The sequence below is a fragment of the Nymphalis io genome, chromosome 7, assembly GCF_905147045.1.
Source record: "Nymphalis io chromosome 7, ilAglIoxx1.1, whole genome shotgun sequence".
In the NCBI taxonomy this organism is placed as follows: domain Eukaryota; kingdom Metazoa; phylum Arthropoda; class Insecta; order Lepidoptera; family Nymphalidae; genus Nymphalis; species Nymphalis io.
In genome coordinates, this window is record NC_065894.1 from 3,876,358 (window position 1) to 3,894,496 (window position 18,139).

Below are 18,139 nucleotides of genomic sequence, written 5' to 3' on the forward strand. Positions count from 1 at the left end.
AACAATTATTATCTCAAATACCAAATTAGAGGAAAAAATTGTAGGTGTAGTTGTAGCTATTTTTGAAGAATTTAAGCGATTTTTATACAATAGCTTTATTGAGGGAAAATGTTTTAAAAGTATTTTTAATGTTCCTAATCATGGATAATTCTAAAATATTTAAAATTAATATGCTGCAATGGAACGTTCAAAGTCTGAGACCAAGGTAGTTTCTTTTGATGAACTTTTATTACAAGAGAAAATCCATTTGGCTTTAATTAGTGAATCATGGCTGAATCCAGAAAAAGAGATTTCTATGAAGGATTATAATATTTTCAGAAAGGATAGAACTGATTCCTACGGAGGGCTAGCAATAGTACTACACAAGTCTATAAAATGTACAGTTGACGAGGTTAACATTTCAAATAGAGGAATAGAAATTATTTATATGAAGCTATTTAACTGTAAAATTCTAGAGAATATAGTGTCAGTTTATTGTCCTTCTTCAGTAAATACTAACAATTTCGATTGGGATGAATTATTTTCTTGTTTTGGTAAAACGACAGTTATAGCAGGCGATTTTAATGCACGTCATAGTGACTGGTCTAACAAAACTAATAGCAGAGGAATACACATTAAAGATTCGGCACTTGAATGTGGCTTCATTCCTCTCAATAATGGTTTAGCTACTCGTGTTAAATTGGTAAGTAGGCATTTGCAACAATCATCTCCTGATATAACGTTTGTATCGTCCGATATAGCAGTTAACGCTGATTGAAATATTTTAAATGAAAATTTGGGTAGTGATCACCTTATAATCGAAATAACTTTTAGTATTCTAAATACTCGCTCATATTTGAAGAAACGTAACTTGAAAAAGATTAATTTGGTAAAATATAATGATTCTCTTCAGCAATCATTTTGTAACTTGGATTTAGGGATTTTTAATGACGACATCCAGTTAATGTACAACTACTTTTTAGAACAAATTTTTAAAGCTATTGAAGTAAGCGACCCTTTTATTAAAATATGCACTGACCCATTTGGAAAAAAAGATAGAAGAAGCTAAGGAGACAATTCAGAAAGCAAAAAGTGCTAATCGGCATGCATTTTGTAACTCTATTGATGAGACTATATCAAGTACAGAAATGTGGCGTCGAATGGGTTAGGTTAAAGGTTTAAAGAGAAGTGGTATAAGGGTAACTATGGACAAACAGGAAACTTTATTAAAGTCATTAACTTCAGCATCGGCAATTAATTCTGGGCCAAATTTCTCATCGTCAAATAACATTCTTGAGTCAGACTTCACATTAGAAGAATTTGAAAATTGCCGTAAGAAAAAAGACACCTCTCCCGGTGAAGATGAAATAACCTATTCGATGATATACAAATTGCCGCAAAGTGCAAAAAAGTTTTTACTTCATATATTTAATTAAATTCACACATCAGGATATGTCCCCAACCAATGGCTCAATATCCGTATTTTATCTATTCCTAAGCTTGGCACTAATAACTATGACTTAAAGTTACGACCTGTCTCACTTATATTATGCATCTGTAAGCTATTTCACTTAATGATTGCAAAACGCTTGGAATGGTATTTTGAGGAAAGTCGTATTTTTTCACCTTATATGGTAGGTAGGTTTTAGGAAAAGTCATTCTTGTTTAGATTCGTTATTATTATTATTAATATTAAAGAAAAAGAAAAGTTCAAGAGAAGCCATGTTATATAAATAAAATTGTGGACTTCAATATGATGCATGCAAGGGCGGTCTTATCACTCTAGTAGTGATCTCTTCCAGACAACCCTGCATTAAGATGCTGGCAGGACCTAACGGGCGAGTGCATTGTACCTACATTAGTACGAATTTTGAAGATAGAAATTGAAGAGGATTGACGGATATCTGATGGAAATGTATTCCACAGTCTAACTGCCTTAGCCGTGAATGAGTTAGCATATTATAGTTTAGAGTGACATATAGGCAAACTTAATTTGTTGTCACTCTGGGAGCGAAGATTAGGTTAAAGAGTTGAGTCCGAACCAAGAAAATTAAAGCGTTCCTTCAGATAGGGAGGAGTACAGGGGTGAAATAGAATTGAATAGAGGAGATAAAGAACATGTAAGTTGCGGCGATCTTTGATTGTAAGCCACCTGAGGGTAGAACGATACTCTGAAATATGGTCAAATTTCTTCAGTCCAAATATAAACCTTATGGAAATATTTTGTAGGCGTTCCAACTTGTTAATTAGTTCCTCTGACAAATCAGGGTAACACGCATCCGCATAATCCAAAATTAGTAGCAGAAGGCAATTAGCAAGTAGTATTTTGGTTTTAGTGGGTAGGAAGTTTTTCATCCTTTAAAGAGAATGGATTGTCGCGAATATTTTACGGCTAATTTCAGCAACCTGTGGTCGCCAGGTAATGGAAGCATCCATTAAAATTCCTAGATTTTTAATAACATTTTTATTAGGCAAAGTCATCCCATCAAAAATAACATCAGGTAGGTTAATTTTGTCAACTTTACACAGTTGCTTAGGGGCCCATAGTGCATAATTGTGACTTACTGACATTTATTGATAATCCAAATGATTTACTCCGGCAGGTAATAATGTTAAGATTAGAGTTTAATTTAGCTATAGCATCTGCAATATTCTCAACTGGTGTAGTCAAATAGATTTGCAGGTCATCGGCATACAAGTGAAAAGGGACGGAGAGAACATTGGTAACAGTGTTGATGAAGATAGAGAATAAAAGCGGCGAAAGTACACTACCCTGGGGAACACCGGCACTGAGACAGCAGTACGATGAGAACCTGTCTCCAGCATGTATACGCCGTTGGCGTCCATATAAATAGGTTCGGAACCACTCGACAACATCTGGAGATATGTTGAGTCAGTCCAAAATGGCTAGGAGGATATCAAAGTCAACCGTATTAAACGCGTTGCTGAAGTCTAGTAAAGCCTTTGGTCTAATTCGTATCTAATGTCATCAAGAACTTTAGTAAGTGCCGTCACAGTACTATGTCCCGAACGAAAACCAGACTGGAAAGGGCTTAAGATATCATGCTGTGATAGGAATAGAGTAAGCTGAGAGTGGACAATACGTTCAAAGACTTTAGACAGAAAAGGAAGAATACAAATTGGTCGATAGTGTGAAGGTGTTGTAGGATTTGAAATTTTAGGGATAGGAATAATATGGGCAACGCGCCAGGTACTAGGAAACGTTTTAAAGGATAACGAGAAGTTAAATAGATGGCAGAGGACAGGTACAACTTTATTCAGGACCAAGGTTATCATTTTTCTGCTTATACCGTCACCACCCATCGCGTCAGAGGTAATAGCGGACACGTGCTTTATAACGTCGTCGTTGGTGACAGTACTGATTAAAGGCTACATTATTTTTTTAGGCTTGGATATTCGTTATCAAGATTGATAACTTATATTCAAACAGGATTTGTCAAAAACATTCCAACATTGGCGTGCTTCTTAGATTTAAAAAAATGCATATAATAACATTTTAGTGGAAAAAGTTCTTAATACTCTCAATGATTTAGGTGCAGGTAGAAAATTTTGTGAATATATATGGAACTTCCTTAGCAATCGTCGATTATTTATTCAATCTGAAGAGGGAGCCAAGATTTTTAGGAACGCTAACAGAGGTTTAGCACAGGAAGATCCTCTTTCACCTTTATTGTATATTGCAACGCACGAAATATGTTTTTCTAGAGAGGTATACATTTCACAATATTCTGACGATTTTGTAGTGTATATTAGTGATAAGGATTTAAAACGATGTGAATCAAAAACTCAGTCAGCTTTAAATAATGTTGTGATGAAATTAAATTCTTTGGGATTACAGATATCAAATAATAAAAGTAACTTTTGTTACTTTAGTAGAGGTGCAAGGAGAATTTTACCTTGTCTTAAAATAAATGATGTTCCCGTACCTTCAGCAATTAACGTTAAATATTTAGGAGTCTGGTTGAACAGAAGTTTGCGTTGGACAAAACATATACAGGAAGTTGTTAAAAAGTGCTCAAGTTCTTGAACATAATAAAAGTTCTAGCTGGTCCTTCATGGGGAATTCATCCTATGGATCTGCGACGCCTCTATTTGTCTATTATCAGAAGCAGAATGGATTACGCTAGTTTTTTGATAGGAAATTCTTCTAATACACACCTTTCTAAATTTTGAGTAAACAAAAAGAACCCTTTATTAATAAAAGCCTATGATGATGTTAAAATATATAACATTCACTCGTCAGAGCTGTTGGAAATGCAATTGCAATTTTGGGTTTGACAGATTGATATTAAAAATCTTATTAAAATTAATCTCGATGATGTTAAAGGTCCAAAAAACAACTATGACATTAATTTTTTGAAACAAACAACTACTTCATATCTAGAACAGGAATATAGAGATTGGTATAGAATTTTTACGGATGGTTCTATGGTTTTTACAAAAAAATCTTATTGATCTCGATGTGTATATTAAAATTGGATCATTTTTTAGAATCCTTTTAAAATAGATTCTTCTCTAAAATCATTTATTTTTTAATTCTTTAATACTGTCATCATGCCTATTATAGTAAAAATGCTTGGAATTAGTGGAAGGTAAATATAATGAAATTTCATTGCAAAATATATTATTAATTTATATGTATATACATATAATCTGTATATAAATGACATCTAAATGTCTTGGCTGTTTTTCTTGTTAGAATCCATAGTCTAAGATAAGCTATGTTTATTTTATCTCGTAAAATGATTATTCGAATGAGCGAACTTAAATAAAATTTGTTTCATTACATATGAAACCATGTAAAGTAAAGCCTATTTCAATCATAGGTGTAGTTAAGAGAAATAACTCGACACGGATATAAGGATTATTGTCCATATTGTTTCCAGGCGAATGGTATAAAGTTTATGTGGAACGCATGCTTTGAGAGTGTTAAGCGAATCAAGAAAGACAAGGGATCTGGCTGTATATTGGCGCACTGCATGGGTCTCGGCAAAACGTTACAGGTGAATGAAATACTTTTATATTCATTTTAAGAAAAAAAAAAAAAAACAATCATGATTTGATAGATGTTACTTGAATTAATTAATAACTCATTTGTTTTATTATAATATTTCTCTGCTAATAATAAGTGCGTTTAGAAAGGATATTTTATATGCTTTAGTAGTAATATATAAATATGCGGCCTTATAAACGTTGCTGAGCGGATGATTACGATTAGTTTAACACAAGCCGTTTTCTCTTTCTGTCATTATTGATTTGACATTCGAAAGAAAAAGACACGGCACTGTTAAAAAACGTTTATAAATAATGCCGATATTGTTTCACTATGGGTAATTTCGTAATTCGAAATTATTATTATTTTTCAATAATATTATTTCCGCTAATAGTCTTACTAAACACTTCAATTAGCCTCAATTAGGAGTGTAAACGACACTAGAGCGAACTGGTGTTAGAGCTTTGTGCAAGCTCGTCTGGGTAGGTACCACCCACTCATCAGATATTCTACCGCAAAACAGCTGTACTTGATATTGTTGTGTTCCGGTTTGAAGGGTGAGTGAGCCAGTGTAATTACAGGCACAATGGACATAAAATCTTAGTTCCCAAGGTTGGTGGCGCATTGGCTATGTAAGCGATGGTTGACATTTCTTACAATGCCAATGTCTAAGGGTGTTTGGTGACCACTTACCATCAGGTGGCCCATATGCTCGTCCGCAGTCCTATTCTATAAAATAAAAATAATAATACATCACTTGGTGGCCCGCATACTGTTAAGCTATTATGGTTTAATTTTCTAATTTTAGTTTAAAATAAATATATTTCCTCCAGGTGGTATCGCTAACACACACCCTGCTGACGCACAACTCGCTGACCGGCGTCAATCGAGTGTTGGTGGTGTGTCCGCTGTCCACTGTACTTAATTGGGTTAACGAGTTCCGCATCTGGCTCAAGCATGCCGTCACAGACTATGAAGTCGATGTCTATGAGCTCTCTAGGTAAGTAACATAAATATCATAACTGAAGAAAAAATTGTATGGTATAGTAGTGGTGAATAGTTTAGCAATCTCCGTAAAATATTCTTTATAAGCCAAAAGTTGACTTTTTAATTCATTATGTCGATTGTATTTTATCAATAACGAAATACATTACCCGGCGATAAATATTGAACATTGAAATTGATTGATATGAAAAGAGACAATCGGTTAATTTCGGCTCAAACATACTTATGCTTTCGGCAGGTACAAGCAGAACTCGGAGCGCGCGTGGCAGCTGCAGCAGTGGGTGGGCGGCGGGGGCGTGTGCGTGCTGGGCTACGAGATGTTCCGCAACCTGTCCGCCGACAACGTCAAGAAGTTCAAGAAGAAGATGCTGCGCAGCTTCCAGGAGGCCCTCGTCGACCCCGGTCCGATGCCAGCGCTTTTACTGACTACTATCCACATTATTTACTTATTGTTTTGTGCCATACGATCGGTTTTTAATTATAATTGAATGAACTTTATGATAGTAATTGTTTAGCTCTTTCAGAATTACTCAACTGTGAGTCTTGAAATCTACGTCATATCCGTATCCCACTATTACACTGTCAGACTCTAAGAGTCTGGATAAATAGTCATAGGATAAATTCGATTCGCGAGAACAGCCAGGTTCTACATATGAGGTCAGTTTAGATGAACAAATTGACATTGCAGGACCGGACCTGGTGGTGTGCGACGAGGGCCACTTGCTGAAGAACGAGAAGACGAGCCTGTCGCAAGCCATGAACCGCGTGAAGACGCTCCGACGCATCGTGCTCACGGGCACGCCGCTGCAGAACAACCTCAAGGAGTGTGAGTACTCACTCGCTATGTACCAGTACAATTGTTTTAATTTTACATTTTGTATTCCTGTTGTATGTTCATATTTTTAAACGCAGCTTCGTCTACATAGACGACATCACGTCACGAGGGTGACATCACCCTCCAACCCATAGATTATTTACATTAAAAAATACTTGCATTATTTTTTTTTTTTTTTTATAGAATAGGAAGGCGGACGAGCATATGGGCCACCTGATGGTAAGTGGTCACCAACGCTCTTAGACATTGGCATTGTAAGAAATGTCAACCATCGCTTATATATCCAATGCGCCACCAACCTTGGGAACTAAGATTTTATGCCCCTTGTGCCTGTAATTACACTGGCTCACTCACCCTTCAAACCGGAACACAACAATATCAAGTATTGCTGTTTTGCGGTAGAATATCTGATGAGTGGGTGGTACCTACCCAGACGAGCTTGCACAAAGCCCTACCACCAGTAATTAATTATACAACATACAAATACGACCCAATAAAAAACTTTTCAAGTTTTGATGTTAGTTTGTCTTTTAAATACTTATAAAAATGTACTAAACTAATTACTAAACAATATCATTAATCAAAAAACACAATTGTTTTATGCACAAAAACCTCATATGTAAACATTATCCAAATGAAATAATTATAAATACAGGTTCGAAAAAGTCGTGCACATACTAGATTCGTACAAACATGCAGATGTGTGCCGCATACATATTTATGTATAAACGAGTATATAATTGCGGAACAGTTATGTAGATATTGAGCTTATTCACTAATTTAATTTTAGATTACTGCATGGTGCAATTCGTCAAGCCGAACCTACTCGGAAAGTACAATGAGTACTTGAACAGGTTCGTGAACCCCATCACAAACGGCCAATACACCGACTCGACGGAGCACGATATCAGGATTATGAAGAGACGGTCCCATGTGTTGCATAAAATGCTCGATGGTGCTGTGCAGGTGAAAATATGATTATACTACCAAATATATCATTGCTTCGAATAAACTTGCATTCGAATAAAATGTTTATACTAGTAGCCTATTCAAATCGAAGAAGGGGTAAAAATAACAAACCTTTGATTTATGAATACCATGCGCTTAAAGCTCTGCTATGTTATGCATGTAGTGTACAAACAGTTCAAAACATTATATCCACTTTAATTTCACTTATATTTAAAACGCCATTAACTCGCAAATCCATAATGAATATTATAGATTATTTAAGACCTCACCACTGACAATTACGTCAATTCAATATCAAAATAAGGTACTTCTCCTAAGGTTCAAACACGCTGTAGAAATATTTTTGGTTTTTTAATAATCCATCTAATATTATTTGTCGTGTTAAAAGTTAATATTTATTTAAAAATTATCAGAGGAGAGACTACGGGGTGCTGGCGCCCTTTCTGCCTCCGAAGCACGAGTACGTTCTCTTCATCACCCTCACTGAAGTGCAGATTAAATTATATCAACACTATCTAGATAATTATTCAAGAAGGTTCGTAGTTGTACATTTTTATCTTATACTTTAAAGTAGTTGCTTCATCATATGAAGTTGGCGTTAAACATTATTACTTCAACACGTAGGTTGTAAGCATATAACTTTCATGTAATAGTGTAACGAAAAAATATTATATATGTATTAAATAACAAGTATGTACTAAGCTACATATACTTTTCTAAAATTGTACCGATAGATCGAGATATTAGCGAGTACAGGCATACAATCTCGTCAGGTTTATAAAATATACCTTACATATCGCTTGAACGGAATTTAAAGAATGTAATTCAGAGTCACAATATAATATTACACAGTTGATTTACGCTCAAGATAATCAATTCGATTTCTTTTCACATTTGTTTTAATTTGTTTTATTTAGTTATTTAATTTAATATTTTAAAACAATGTATAGTCAATTGATTCCTTTCGTATAATCAATTAATACAATTTTTACTAATGGAAAAAAAACATTGTATGTTTATTATTGACTTAAAAATTATGAATTATTTCTATATTGTGATATAAGTACAATATAGAAATAATTCTTCTTTCTAAGCGAAGCAGAGTGTTAATGCTCTATTATTGGCCTTAATTATTTTTAATTATTTTCACAGGCCATTACCAGGAAAATCATCAGGGTTCCTGTTTCCAGACTTTCAATCTCTACAGAGGATATGGACACATCCACTTGTGCTTAAATATAATTCTGAAAGATATGAAATTATGCAGCAAAAAAAAGTATGAATAAATTGAATATGTTTTATGCTTCTTTTAAGATTTTTTTTATATTTTCAATTAATGTTTTTTTTTTAAATCTTTTTAGAGAGAAAGAGAAGAAGAAGATTCTGAGGGATCTTTGGCAGATTTTATAGATGACGAATCTACGCCTGATGTTAGTAGTCTTTTTTTCTATGTTTCATATAACATTTATTTTGTCCTTATCACTCAAGTGCCCTGTTTAATTTACGCAACTGCTCACTATGGTGGTGGGTGCTGGTGGTTGTATTCCTCACCACCATGGCGGATTTGCATGTTCAATTAATCGATGCGCTTTACTAAAGTAAGAGTTGAACTAAGATTTTTTCGTTAACAACATAAAAGTTGATTTCGGGTGGCTGTTTCATACTCTTTCGGAACCACATTTATTAATTTATAAATAAAAATAATTACTCATAATCATTAATTTATAGGAATCTTCGTCAGAAGAATCTTCAGACAGCTTATCAGATATGAGCGACGACAGTAGGAAAAAGAATAAAAAGAAGAAATCAGCAAAAAAGAGTAAAGGGAAAGACAGTAAAATAACAACGCGGCGAGGCACGAGAGCGAACCCAGGTATTGGCAATACATCTTTGATGCTAATAAAATTAATCTATTTTATAATGTGTAAACATAGTACTTCTAAACTTTGTTTAGCTGGAGATTAGTTAAGCAATGCTCTTTTGAATATCAAATTAATATTGGAAGAAAGATATAAATAATTGTTTGAGTAAACAGTCGCTAAGCAACGTTTATAAATAAGTATTTAAGAAAAAAAATGTAGGTAGTTAACAATTATATTCAAAACAAAATCACGAAACTGAGGTTATAATAAGAATAAAATTATTTTTGTTCACCTTGGATAAAATATTCAAGTTAACTTCAATTTATAGACATTTATTCCACAAAAAGACAATACAGTCACTTATAATATATATGAGAAATAAATATGAGAAATTTTTACAATTTTAAAGAAAAGTTAGTGGCGTATTAAAGGTTTTTCTATATTTAATCATGTTTTTGAGTACTTATTATTTTGATTATTATTGAAATTAAGCAGTCTCACATGAATTCGTTAATAATTAGATTTTGGCATTTATTATTGGTTACGGCAAAATAACTTATAAGAAAAACAAGCACCGACATAATTTTGCTAAAAATGCCGACTATCCTGGCATGTATAAATACTATTATAATACCAGTAGTCCTACTGGTGGTAGGGCTTTGTGCAAGCTCGTCTGAGTAGGTACCACCCACTCATCAGATATTCTACCGCAAAACAGCAGTACTTGATATTGTTGTGTTCCGGTTTGAAGGGTGAGTGAGCCAGTGTAATTACAGGCACAAGGGACATAAAATCTTAGTTTCCAAGGTTGGCGCATTGCTATGTAAGCGATGGTTGACATTTCTTACAATGCCAATGTCTAAGGGTGTTTGGTGACCACGTACCATCAGGTGGCCCACATGCTCGTCCGCCTTACTATTCTATAAAAAAAAGGATTTTTAAATGCGTCACTAATACAAATGCACTCCGACCGTTCGCAATCGCAGTGGAGCTGGACGACGACGAGGCGGCGGCGGTGGAGTCTCCGCCGGCGCGCGCCGAGAACCCCACCGAGTGGTGGATGGCGCTCGTCAGCGACGACGAGCTCGACGACCTGCGCCACTCGCACAAGCTCGTGCTGCTGTTCGACATCCTGCGCCAGTGCGAGGCCATCGGCGACAAGCTGTTAGTTGACTATCTCGCCCGAAGTGCAGCTTCGAACACGTGCACGCGAGTCTGAGCTGTTATATGCTTAGCGGTGAAAAAGAAACATCGTGAGGTAACCTGCACGTTTCGGATGTGTTTTCGCTGGGAGCGGCGGGGTGGGTAGGCACAAAACCTTCTACCCAAAAGGAGAGGTGACCTTTGCCCAGCTGTGGGACATGTACCTTAAATACCTTAATTATAAAACAGAGATGGATTTATAAACTCTTGTCTCTTGCCTGGCAATAATGCTGCAAGTCGTGAGAGTTCAGGTTCGAATTCCTAGTGAGGCTAGAAAATGTCAAGAAATTGTCATCTATACAGTCAGGTGATAGGACATTGACAGTGTTTACAATCCCGTGCCTCAGAAAGCACCTGAATTTTAGGCTATTTTAATATCAATCTGGTCGTGTCGAGTCGTCAACGTCACCACAACGTCTGCACGAGTTACCGTCTTGATCGAAATCAGTTCTCCTTATTGATTTTATTTATATGATCCATTTTTTTTTTATTTGTTTCAGACTGGTGTTCTCACAATCATTGTATTCATTAGATCTAATAGAACATTTCTTGGGGAAGGTAGATGAAGCTACACAAGAAGCTCGCGTTGACGAGAAATTAAACGGACATGTTGGTGAGTAGCTATGTAATACAAATTGTAATGTTCATATTTTAAAATGTAAATTAATTAACAGGCTGCTGTGTACAGTATGAGTATACGGTGTTTTTTGTTTTGGTTTAGCTTGTCATTGCGAATTTCCAATACATTATATACATATTATATTTTAACATCTATTGCTATTCTTATATATAGTGTGCTATGTTTCTATTTAACCTACGCGTAGTAACATTATAAAGTACCAAATCGTTTAAGTTGAAAATATGTTTTTCTTTTTATGATAAGCTGCTTCAATGTTAAAAAGGAGAATTATATTTGTTCATTTATATTTTTATAGGATCTTGGTCACCCGGCGTAGATTACTTCAGATTGGATGGTTCGACGTCATGTGAAAATCGGTCGATTTGGTGTAAAAATTTCAACAGGGAAGATAATCCTAGAGCCAGGTAATTTATAAATCAATCATGACTCACGAAGCAATACGTTACGTTCACGTAAAATTTATGGAATACATTTTTTAATTTAAAAAACATGACGTGATACGTATTATAACTTATTATATATTTTAATTAGAACAGTTTTTATTATTCGTAATTCAGAACCAACCTAATATATTTATACTTTTATCAGACTTATGTTTTAATTCTCTATAATATATATGTTATTAGAGAAATAATATTTTCTTTTCTCAGACTGTTCCTAATATCAACTCGAGCGGGAGGTCTCGGCATCAATCTCGTGGCGGCGAATCGTGTTGTCATATTCGATGTGTCGTGGAATCCTTCACACGACGTGCAAAGTATATTCAGAGTGTATCGTTTCGGACAGAAGAAACCGTGTTATGTTTATCGATTTTTGGCAATGGTAAGTGATTTGAATCATATAGTCACATGAATATATATCTATATATATTTAACAAAGATAGAAGCCGAGATGGCCTAGTGGTAAGAACGCGTGAATCTTAACCGATGATCGTGGGTTCAAACCCGGGCAAGCACCACTGAATATTCATGTGCTTAATTTGTGTTTATAATTCATCTCGTGCTTCACGATGAAGGAAACCTGCATGTGTCTAATTTCATTGGAATTCTGCCACATGTGTATTCTAGCAACCCGCATTGGAGCAGCGTGGTGGAATAAGCTCCAAACCTTCTCCTCAAAATGGAGAGGAGGACTTAGTCCAGCAGTGGGACATTAATATGCTGTTACTGTAACAGAGATAGTTTTCTAATGAGATACTTATGAAACGAAAACGTTAAAAAACTTATATAAAAGTAAAAATATTTGACTGATTCGGCAACAGTTGTAAGATTTACACTTATTACGAAAAGGAAGTCGTTAAAAGAAAGTCGAAGGTGATATGTGTCACCAATAGAATTTGGGAATCTAATCCCTGCTACTCCATAGTATTGCAGCATTTTATATTGCAGCACTTAAACATAAATACAACTAAACATTTTCTATTTTCACTAGGGTACAATGGAAGAAAAAATATATGAGCGGCAAGTTACGAAGCAAGCAATATCTAAACGTGTGATAGACGAGCAACAGATAGATAGGCATTACGCTGAGAATGACCTCGCAGAGCTGTACAAGTTTGAACCGAAGCCGCCAGTGCCTCGAGAACTACCTCCATTGCCCAAGGATAGATTGTTTGCAGAGATGTTGAAAGAACATGAGGCTCAGGTATTTACATTTTATATATATATATCTAATAAGTTATTTATAAACAATTATTTCACTATTATACAATAATAGATCATTATGGGTACTATGGTATGGTCCATCATTGGTCGAAATTCGACCATAATTCATTGTTAATAAAAATGACACATCAGAATTATTAGATACATTATCGGTGACTTTCTTATTATTTTATTGAGTTATTACATAGGAAAAATGGCATAGCATGTCATTACTGCAGTAAAAAAATTAAGTAAAAAGTCAAGAAATACTGGTTTTCGGCTTGCCGTGTGTTGAAATTGGTTTTATTTATTTAATATTATGTATTTGTAAAACATAATATATATTAATTTGACATTCTGCACTGCTTCTGTATACTTTAACTATGCCAACTACTCCACAATATGCTTAAAATGCGTACATAGTTCTCTCTTCCCGTATTAATAATATATTGATATATATAGATTATAGACATTATCTGTAATTCAGTTTTTTTTAGAATGCCGTCCAGTTATTTTGTACTAATAAGATAGAAAACAGTAGCCAATAAAAATAAAATAAGGGTCAATAGACAATTATCAATATAATTGAATATATGTAAATAGTAATAAATGTTTTTGTATAGATCTACAAGTATCACGAGCACGATTCGCTGCTGGAGAATAAGGAGGAAGAGACTCTGACAGAGGAGGAGCGCAAGGCGGCGTGGGAGGACTTCGAGAACGAGAAGACTCGCCCGCCGCCCGCGCCCTTCTCTGCCTACGCCATGCACAACGGCATGGGTACGTGGCCCTATACCTTTCACGAATTCACCGGAGCTACTGTCAAATTGAATATCCCTTTGTAGTGTTGTATTCCAGATTAAATAATGATTGAGCTAGTGTGGTTTCAAGCATAAGGGACAGTACATCTATGGTGCTATGGATGATATGGATGATACTTATAGAATTAATTTTGGAATGAGTGTGTTAATATAATAATAATTTTTCCTATATTCTCCTTTCAGTGCCCGGTCTGCTTGCGCAACAACAACAGCAGCTGGCTTACGCAGCTCTGGCAGCCATGCTGCGTAAGGACATGCCTAACATTAATGATAACCAGATTCGAGATATGCTGCCGCTGATCTACAACGCCAACCCTGGGGTTAGTTCAATATACAACACAACACAGCATTGCCATAACATAAACACGTATATATTAGTAATTAATATATTTTATTGTATCTCCTTGGAATGATTATTGTCATAATAATATATAACATAACAAACAATAATGGCAACATACAACTTATTCATAAATTATTTGAAATTAATAATCTATTTCCTGTTTTTTTTTTTTACGAAATTATTGTTAAAGTTTAAAAATGCTATTATTGAATAAAAAGACTCATGCCATTAAATGAATTTAAAAATGGCTACTAAATAATAACTGCATAACTAGTAAAAATTAATCTTATAACATAATTAATGAAGGTAACGTAATTTATTCTCTCAAAATTATTTTAATGATCATAGTAAGCGGTAGAAGTATTAAATGTATGTAAACTATTTTTGCAGTCGATAGTAACGTAATATAACATTTATAAATCTTTATTATTTATTGGCATGCGTGTTATACTGTTCGGTACACATCCACTGTTCCTGTAATATTTAAATTTAATTTTACACTTCAGTAAAATGAACATGCATATGTATATTGCAATTTACAATGTTTATTGACAAGTTGCCATACTGACAAGTAATGAATGTATGTCATAAAAACATAACAATTAGATATATTACAAACTTGAAAGATGTAAGATAATCAAACCTTTTCAATGTTTAACATTTATTTGTTTAGATGTTCGGTGGATATGACTATGGCGTAAGTTGCTGACGATATTTGTTTAGATCTTTTATGTTTTACGTTTTATGTACGCCACGTCCGTATATTCCTTAGAGCATGTAATTTTTTTGTATCGTATAATACATTTTTTCGCACTTTTTCTTATAAGAATCTGTGCAATTTTGTTAATATGTAATTTTTTTATACATACAGTTGATGCAAAAAATGAGTGAAATTTACAAGTACACTCAACCCGGGATGATGAATCCTGGAATGATGAACGCCGTTATGAATCCAGGTAACATTTGTAATTTGTTGTGTATACATGTAAATAAGATATAATAATAGTACTTACTTTTTATAAAATAAAAAAAAATAAGTTTCAAAAAAAAGAATATTTAGTAGGTTAAATTAAAAAGTTCAAGTACAATTAAGTCATTCTTAGTTTTATCCAAAATTGATGACTTAAATAAATGTATTTTCTATCGCTTTTAATTTGTTCTAAATGATCAGCGGGCGGTGTAAGTGGGGGCATGTCACTGGGCGGTAGCAGCGGGCTGCAGTACGAGCCGCCGTGGCAACGCCAGCAACAGCAACTCCGCATGCAGCAGATGTTACAACACCAAAATGTGTGTGAATTTTTAAGTAGTCAAAATTCCTTTAATCTCAAGTTTTCATCGCCTCTATTTGTACCATAGCGTCGCTTAGCTAACAACACCGCCTAATCAATATTAACTGAATAAATATTTCTCGAAAACTTTGTCAATAGACAGACACGTAAAAATAATCGTTCACATTCAAATTTCAAAATATTAAATTATTGACCCGCGTGATGTCGTTACCTAAGCGACGATGTCAAAAATTGAAACTAATTGCTTATCGTTATAGATGGGTGCGAAGTATTACGCCGGCGGACTCGGTAGTCGCGACCCGGTGGCTATGGCCCTGCAGCAGCAGCGCGCCCGCGAGATAATGCTCGGGGAGCGCTCCCGTCCGCGCGGCCGCCCGCCCGGCAGCACGCGCGTCGAACCGCCCGCGGCGCCCGTCGCGCCCGCCGACGTCGTCAACCTCGACTCGGACTAGACTGGGTAACAGAGCCCAAGCTCAACTAACTTATCGTTTCATAAACTAAACGTTTTGATTTGCATTAACATAAAAATACAAAATGTCGCCATTCCCTTTCTCAGTGATTATTTCATATAGTTTTAATTAAGAAAAAAGGATAATGAAACGCAACGATATTGTGTTTTTTGGGTTATACTGCAGCATCATAGGAGAAACAAAATTGAAATTAATTATTGTAATACTAAAACTTGATTCCTTACATTGTAATCAGAATATGGCTATATACATTAATATAAATAATGACTATGTGTATTTTATTGTTTCAGATTCCCGGTGTATAATTAAACAAGTGTGTACAGTGAATGTTAAGGTGCTATGTTTTTGAGCGAGGTAAGCTGAACATAAATGTAGTGTAAAATGGTTGGACCAGCTCTATAATCATCGGCACACGAGAAATATTTAATAATCTTTGATGAGTGATTTAAACTCGACATAAATTTATGTAATTAATACCTTCAGGCTTACGTGTCATTTTAAATTTATAACATTACCGGGAAATTAAAATGGGTACTAATAGTTTCTTTCGTGAGGTGATTGCATTTACATATCAAAAGAATCTCCTAAACAGTACAGCCTAAGGTGAGACCTAGTTTTATCGCACAAGGGTCAAATTTTAATCTTAGTATGAGTATTATAATATGCAAGTGCTCAGAGTGACATTTTATGAGTATTCAGTGCTAATAGTTAGGCAGATCTGCATAATGAGAGTAATAGATAAAAATCTACTATAGACAAAACTTGCTGTAAACAACAATGTATTTCATATAAAACTATTTTCAAATAATAGATGTAAATATTGTATAAGATATATTCATACACTTGATTTTTACTCAAAAATTGTTTATGTAAAGCAAAAATTATGCTCATGATTTATGTGTGTGTTCTTAACATAATTCAGAAAATGTTAAGCATTGTCTCATTGGTGTTTTGGTGGAATGTTTTCATCAAAGATCAATGGGAGGCTTTAGTGTGTCTGCTTGACAATTTTAACTATATCTCTCAGTACAGGAAATTAGAAGTAAGCTATGATAATATATCAGTAATTAGTTACTTCTGTGTTTACCATCTTCATGTTACAGAGATACTATTATATAAGTATAATGTGTAATGAACATAGTAGAACACTCTAGAACTGAGTCTTTGAAGACATGTATGTAACTTATTATAATAAAAATCCTGTCCGTATATATTATACTAAAATGTATCTATTATTAATTTTCAGTACTACTATAAATGATTAATTTGCTCTCTCTCTCTATATATATAAATTTATTAACTGAACATTTCTGTATATTTGATTACATTTTTGTATTTTTTATAACAAAATTTGATCTTATTGTAATATTTATATAATCAAAATTATATTAATATATCATTCCAAATTGTATGTTTAGTATATTGGTGTTATTAGCCAATTCTTTAAAGTATCCGTTCTCCAATATATCATGATTGTAGTACTTTACCATGAGTTAGTTTTCTGATATCCTAAGCAAGTACTTTATTTATTAGCCTGACTAACAGGTGTTTTAGTTGTGATATTGCCTAATCTTAAATTTTTGTATACGTTTATTTTGTCACCATTGTGACTTTAATATTAGAATCAGCAATTATTATAGTTATATATTTTAGATTAATAATATACCCAGTGTAATGGATAAAAAACTAAGGTTACTTTTTTTTATTAAGATTATGTTTAAAACAAGACATTTTGAATGTTGATTTTTTACTTATTTCTTAGATTTTATGCTTACTATATGTTATTTAGTTTAACAAAAAGTATAATAAATGAACAGTATTTCAATAGAATATAAGATAATTTTCTATCCAATGTATTTAACTATTTTTTGTTTATTATATTATTAATAGAAAGTGTTGCTACATGGACACTTGAGATTTGGACATATATGTGAGGACTGCTATATGGGAATGTAACAGTTTTCTTATTTATGTATTATATAATTGTAACTGTAGAAAACTTCCTATTATTTTGTAGTACAATTGAAGTATAAATAAATAATTTGAAAATGTGTAATTACAATTAT

General features: G+C 34.0%; 1 protein-coding gene across 5 annotated transcripts in view; it reads left to right on the forward strand.

Moving 5' to 3' along the window:
* The window catches only part of LOC126769370 (transcriptional regulator ATRX homolog), a 31,054-nt gene extending 12,925 nt beyond the window's left edge, over window positions 1–18,129 (forward strand). For 3 of the 5 annotated variants that reach the window (XM_050488093.1, XM_050488094.1, XM_050488090.1), the window contains 21 exons: window positions 4,887–5,003; window positions 5,827–5,993; window positions 6,237–6,400; window positions 6,687–6,824; window positions 7,624–7,799; window positions 8,216–8,337; window positions 8,955–9,078; window positions 9,164–9,232; window positions 9,531–9,675; window positions 10,651–10,828; window positions 11,368–11,480; window positions 11,803–11,911; window positions 12,158–12,329; window positions 12,939–13,151; window positions 13,774–13,930; window positions 14,155–14,291; window positions 14,988–15,011; window positions 15,186–15,270; window positions 15,486–15,601; window positions 15,861–16,060; window positions 16,364–18,129. In XM_050488093.1, coding sequence (XP_050344050.1) covers window positions 4,887–5,003; window positions 5,827–5,993; window positions 6,237–6,400; window positions 6,687–6,824; window positions 7,624–7,799; window positions 8,216–8,337; window positions 8,955–9,078; window positions 9,164–9,232; window positions 9,531–9,675; window positions 10,651–10,828; window positions 11,368–11,480; window positions 11,803–11,911; window positions 12,158–12,329; window positions 12,939–13,151; window positions 13,774–13,930; window positions 14,155–14,291; window positions 14,988–15,011; window positions 15,186–15,270; window positions 15,486–15,601; window positions 15,861–16,055 — 2,721 coding nt within the window. In that variant the 3' untranslated portion in view covers window positions 16,056–16,060; window positions 16,364–18,129. The remainder of the gene's footprint in view (window positions 1–4,886; window positions 5,004–5,826; window positions 5,994–6,236; window positions 6,401–6,686; window positions 6,825–7,623; window positions 7,800–8,215; window positions 8,338–8,954; window positions 9,079–9,163; window positions 9,233–9,530; window positions 9,676–10,650; window positions 10,829–11,367; window positions 11,481–11,802; window positions 11,912–12,157; window positions 12,330–12,938; window positions 13,152–13,773; window positions 13,931–14,154; window positions 14,292–14,987; window positions 15,012–15,185; window positions 15,271–15,485; window positions 15,602–15,860; window positions 16,061–16,363) is intronic. The other 2 variants (XM_050488091.1, XM_050488092.1) reach the window with 2 other exon arrangements.
* The last annotated feature ends 10 nt before the right edge of the window (window positions 18,130–18,139 follow it).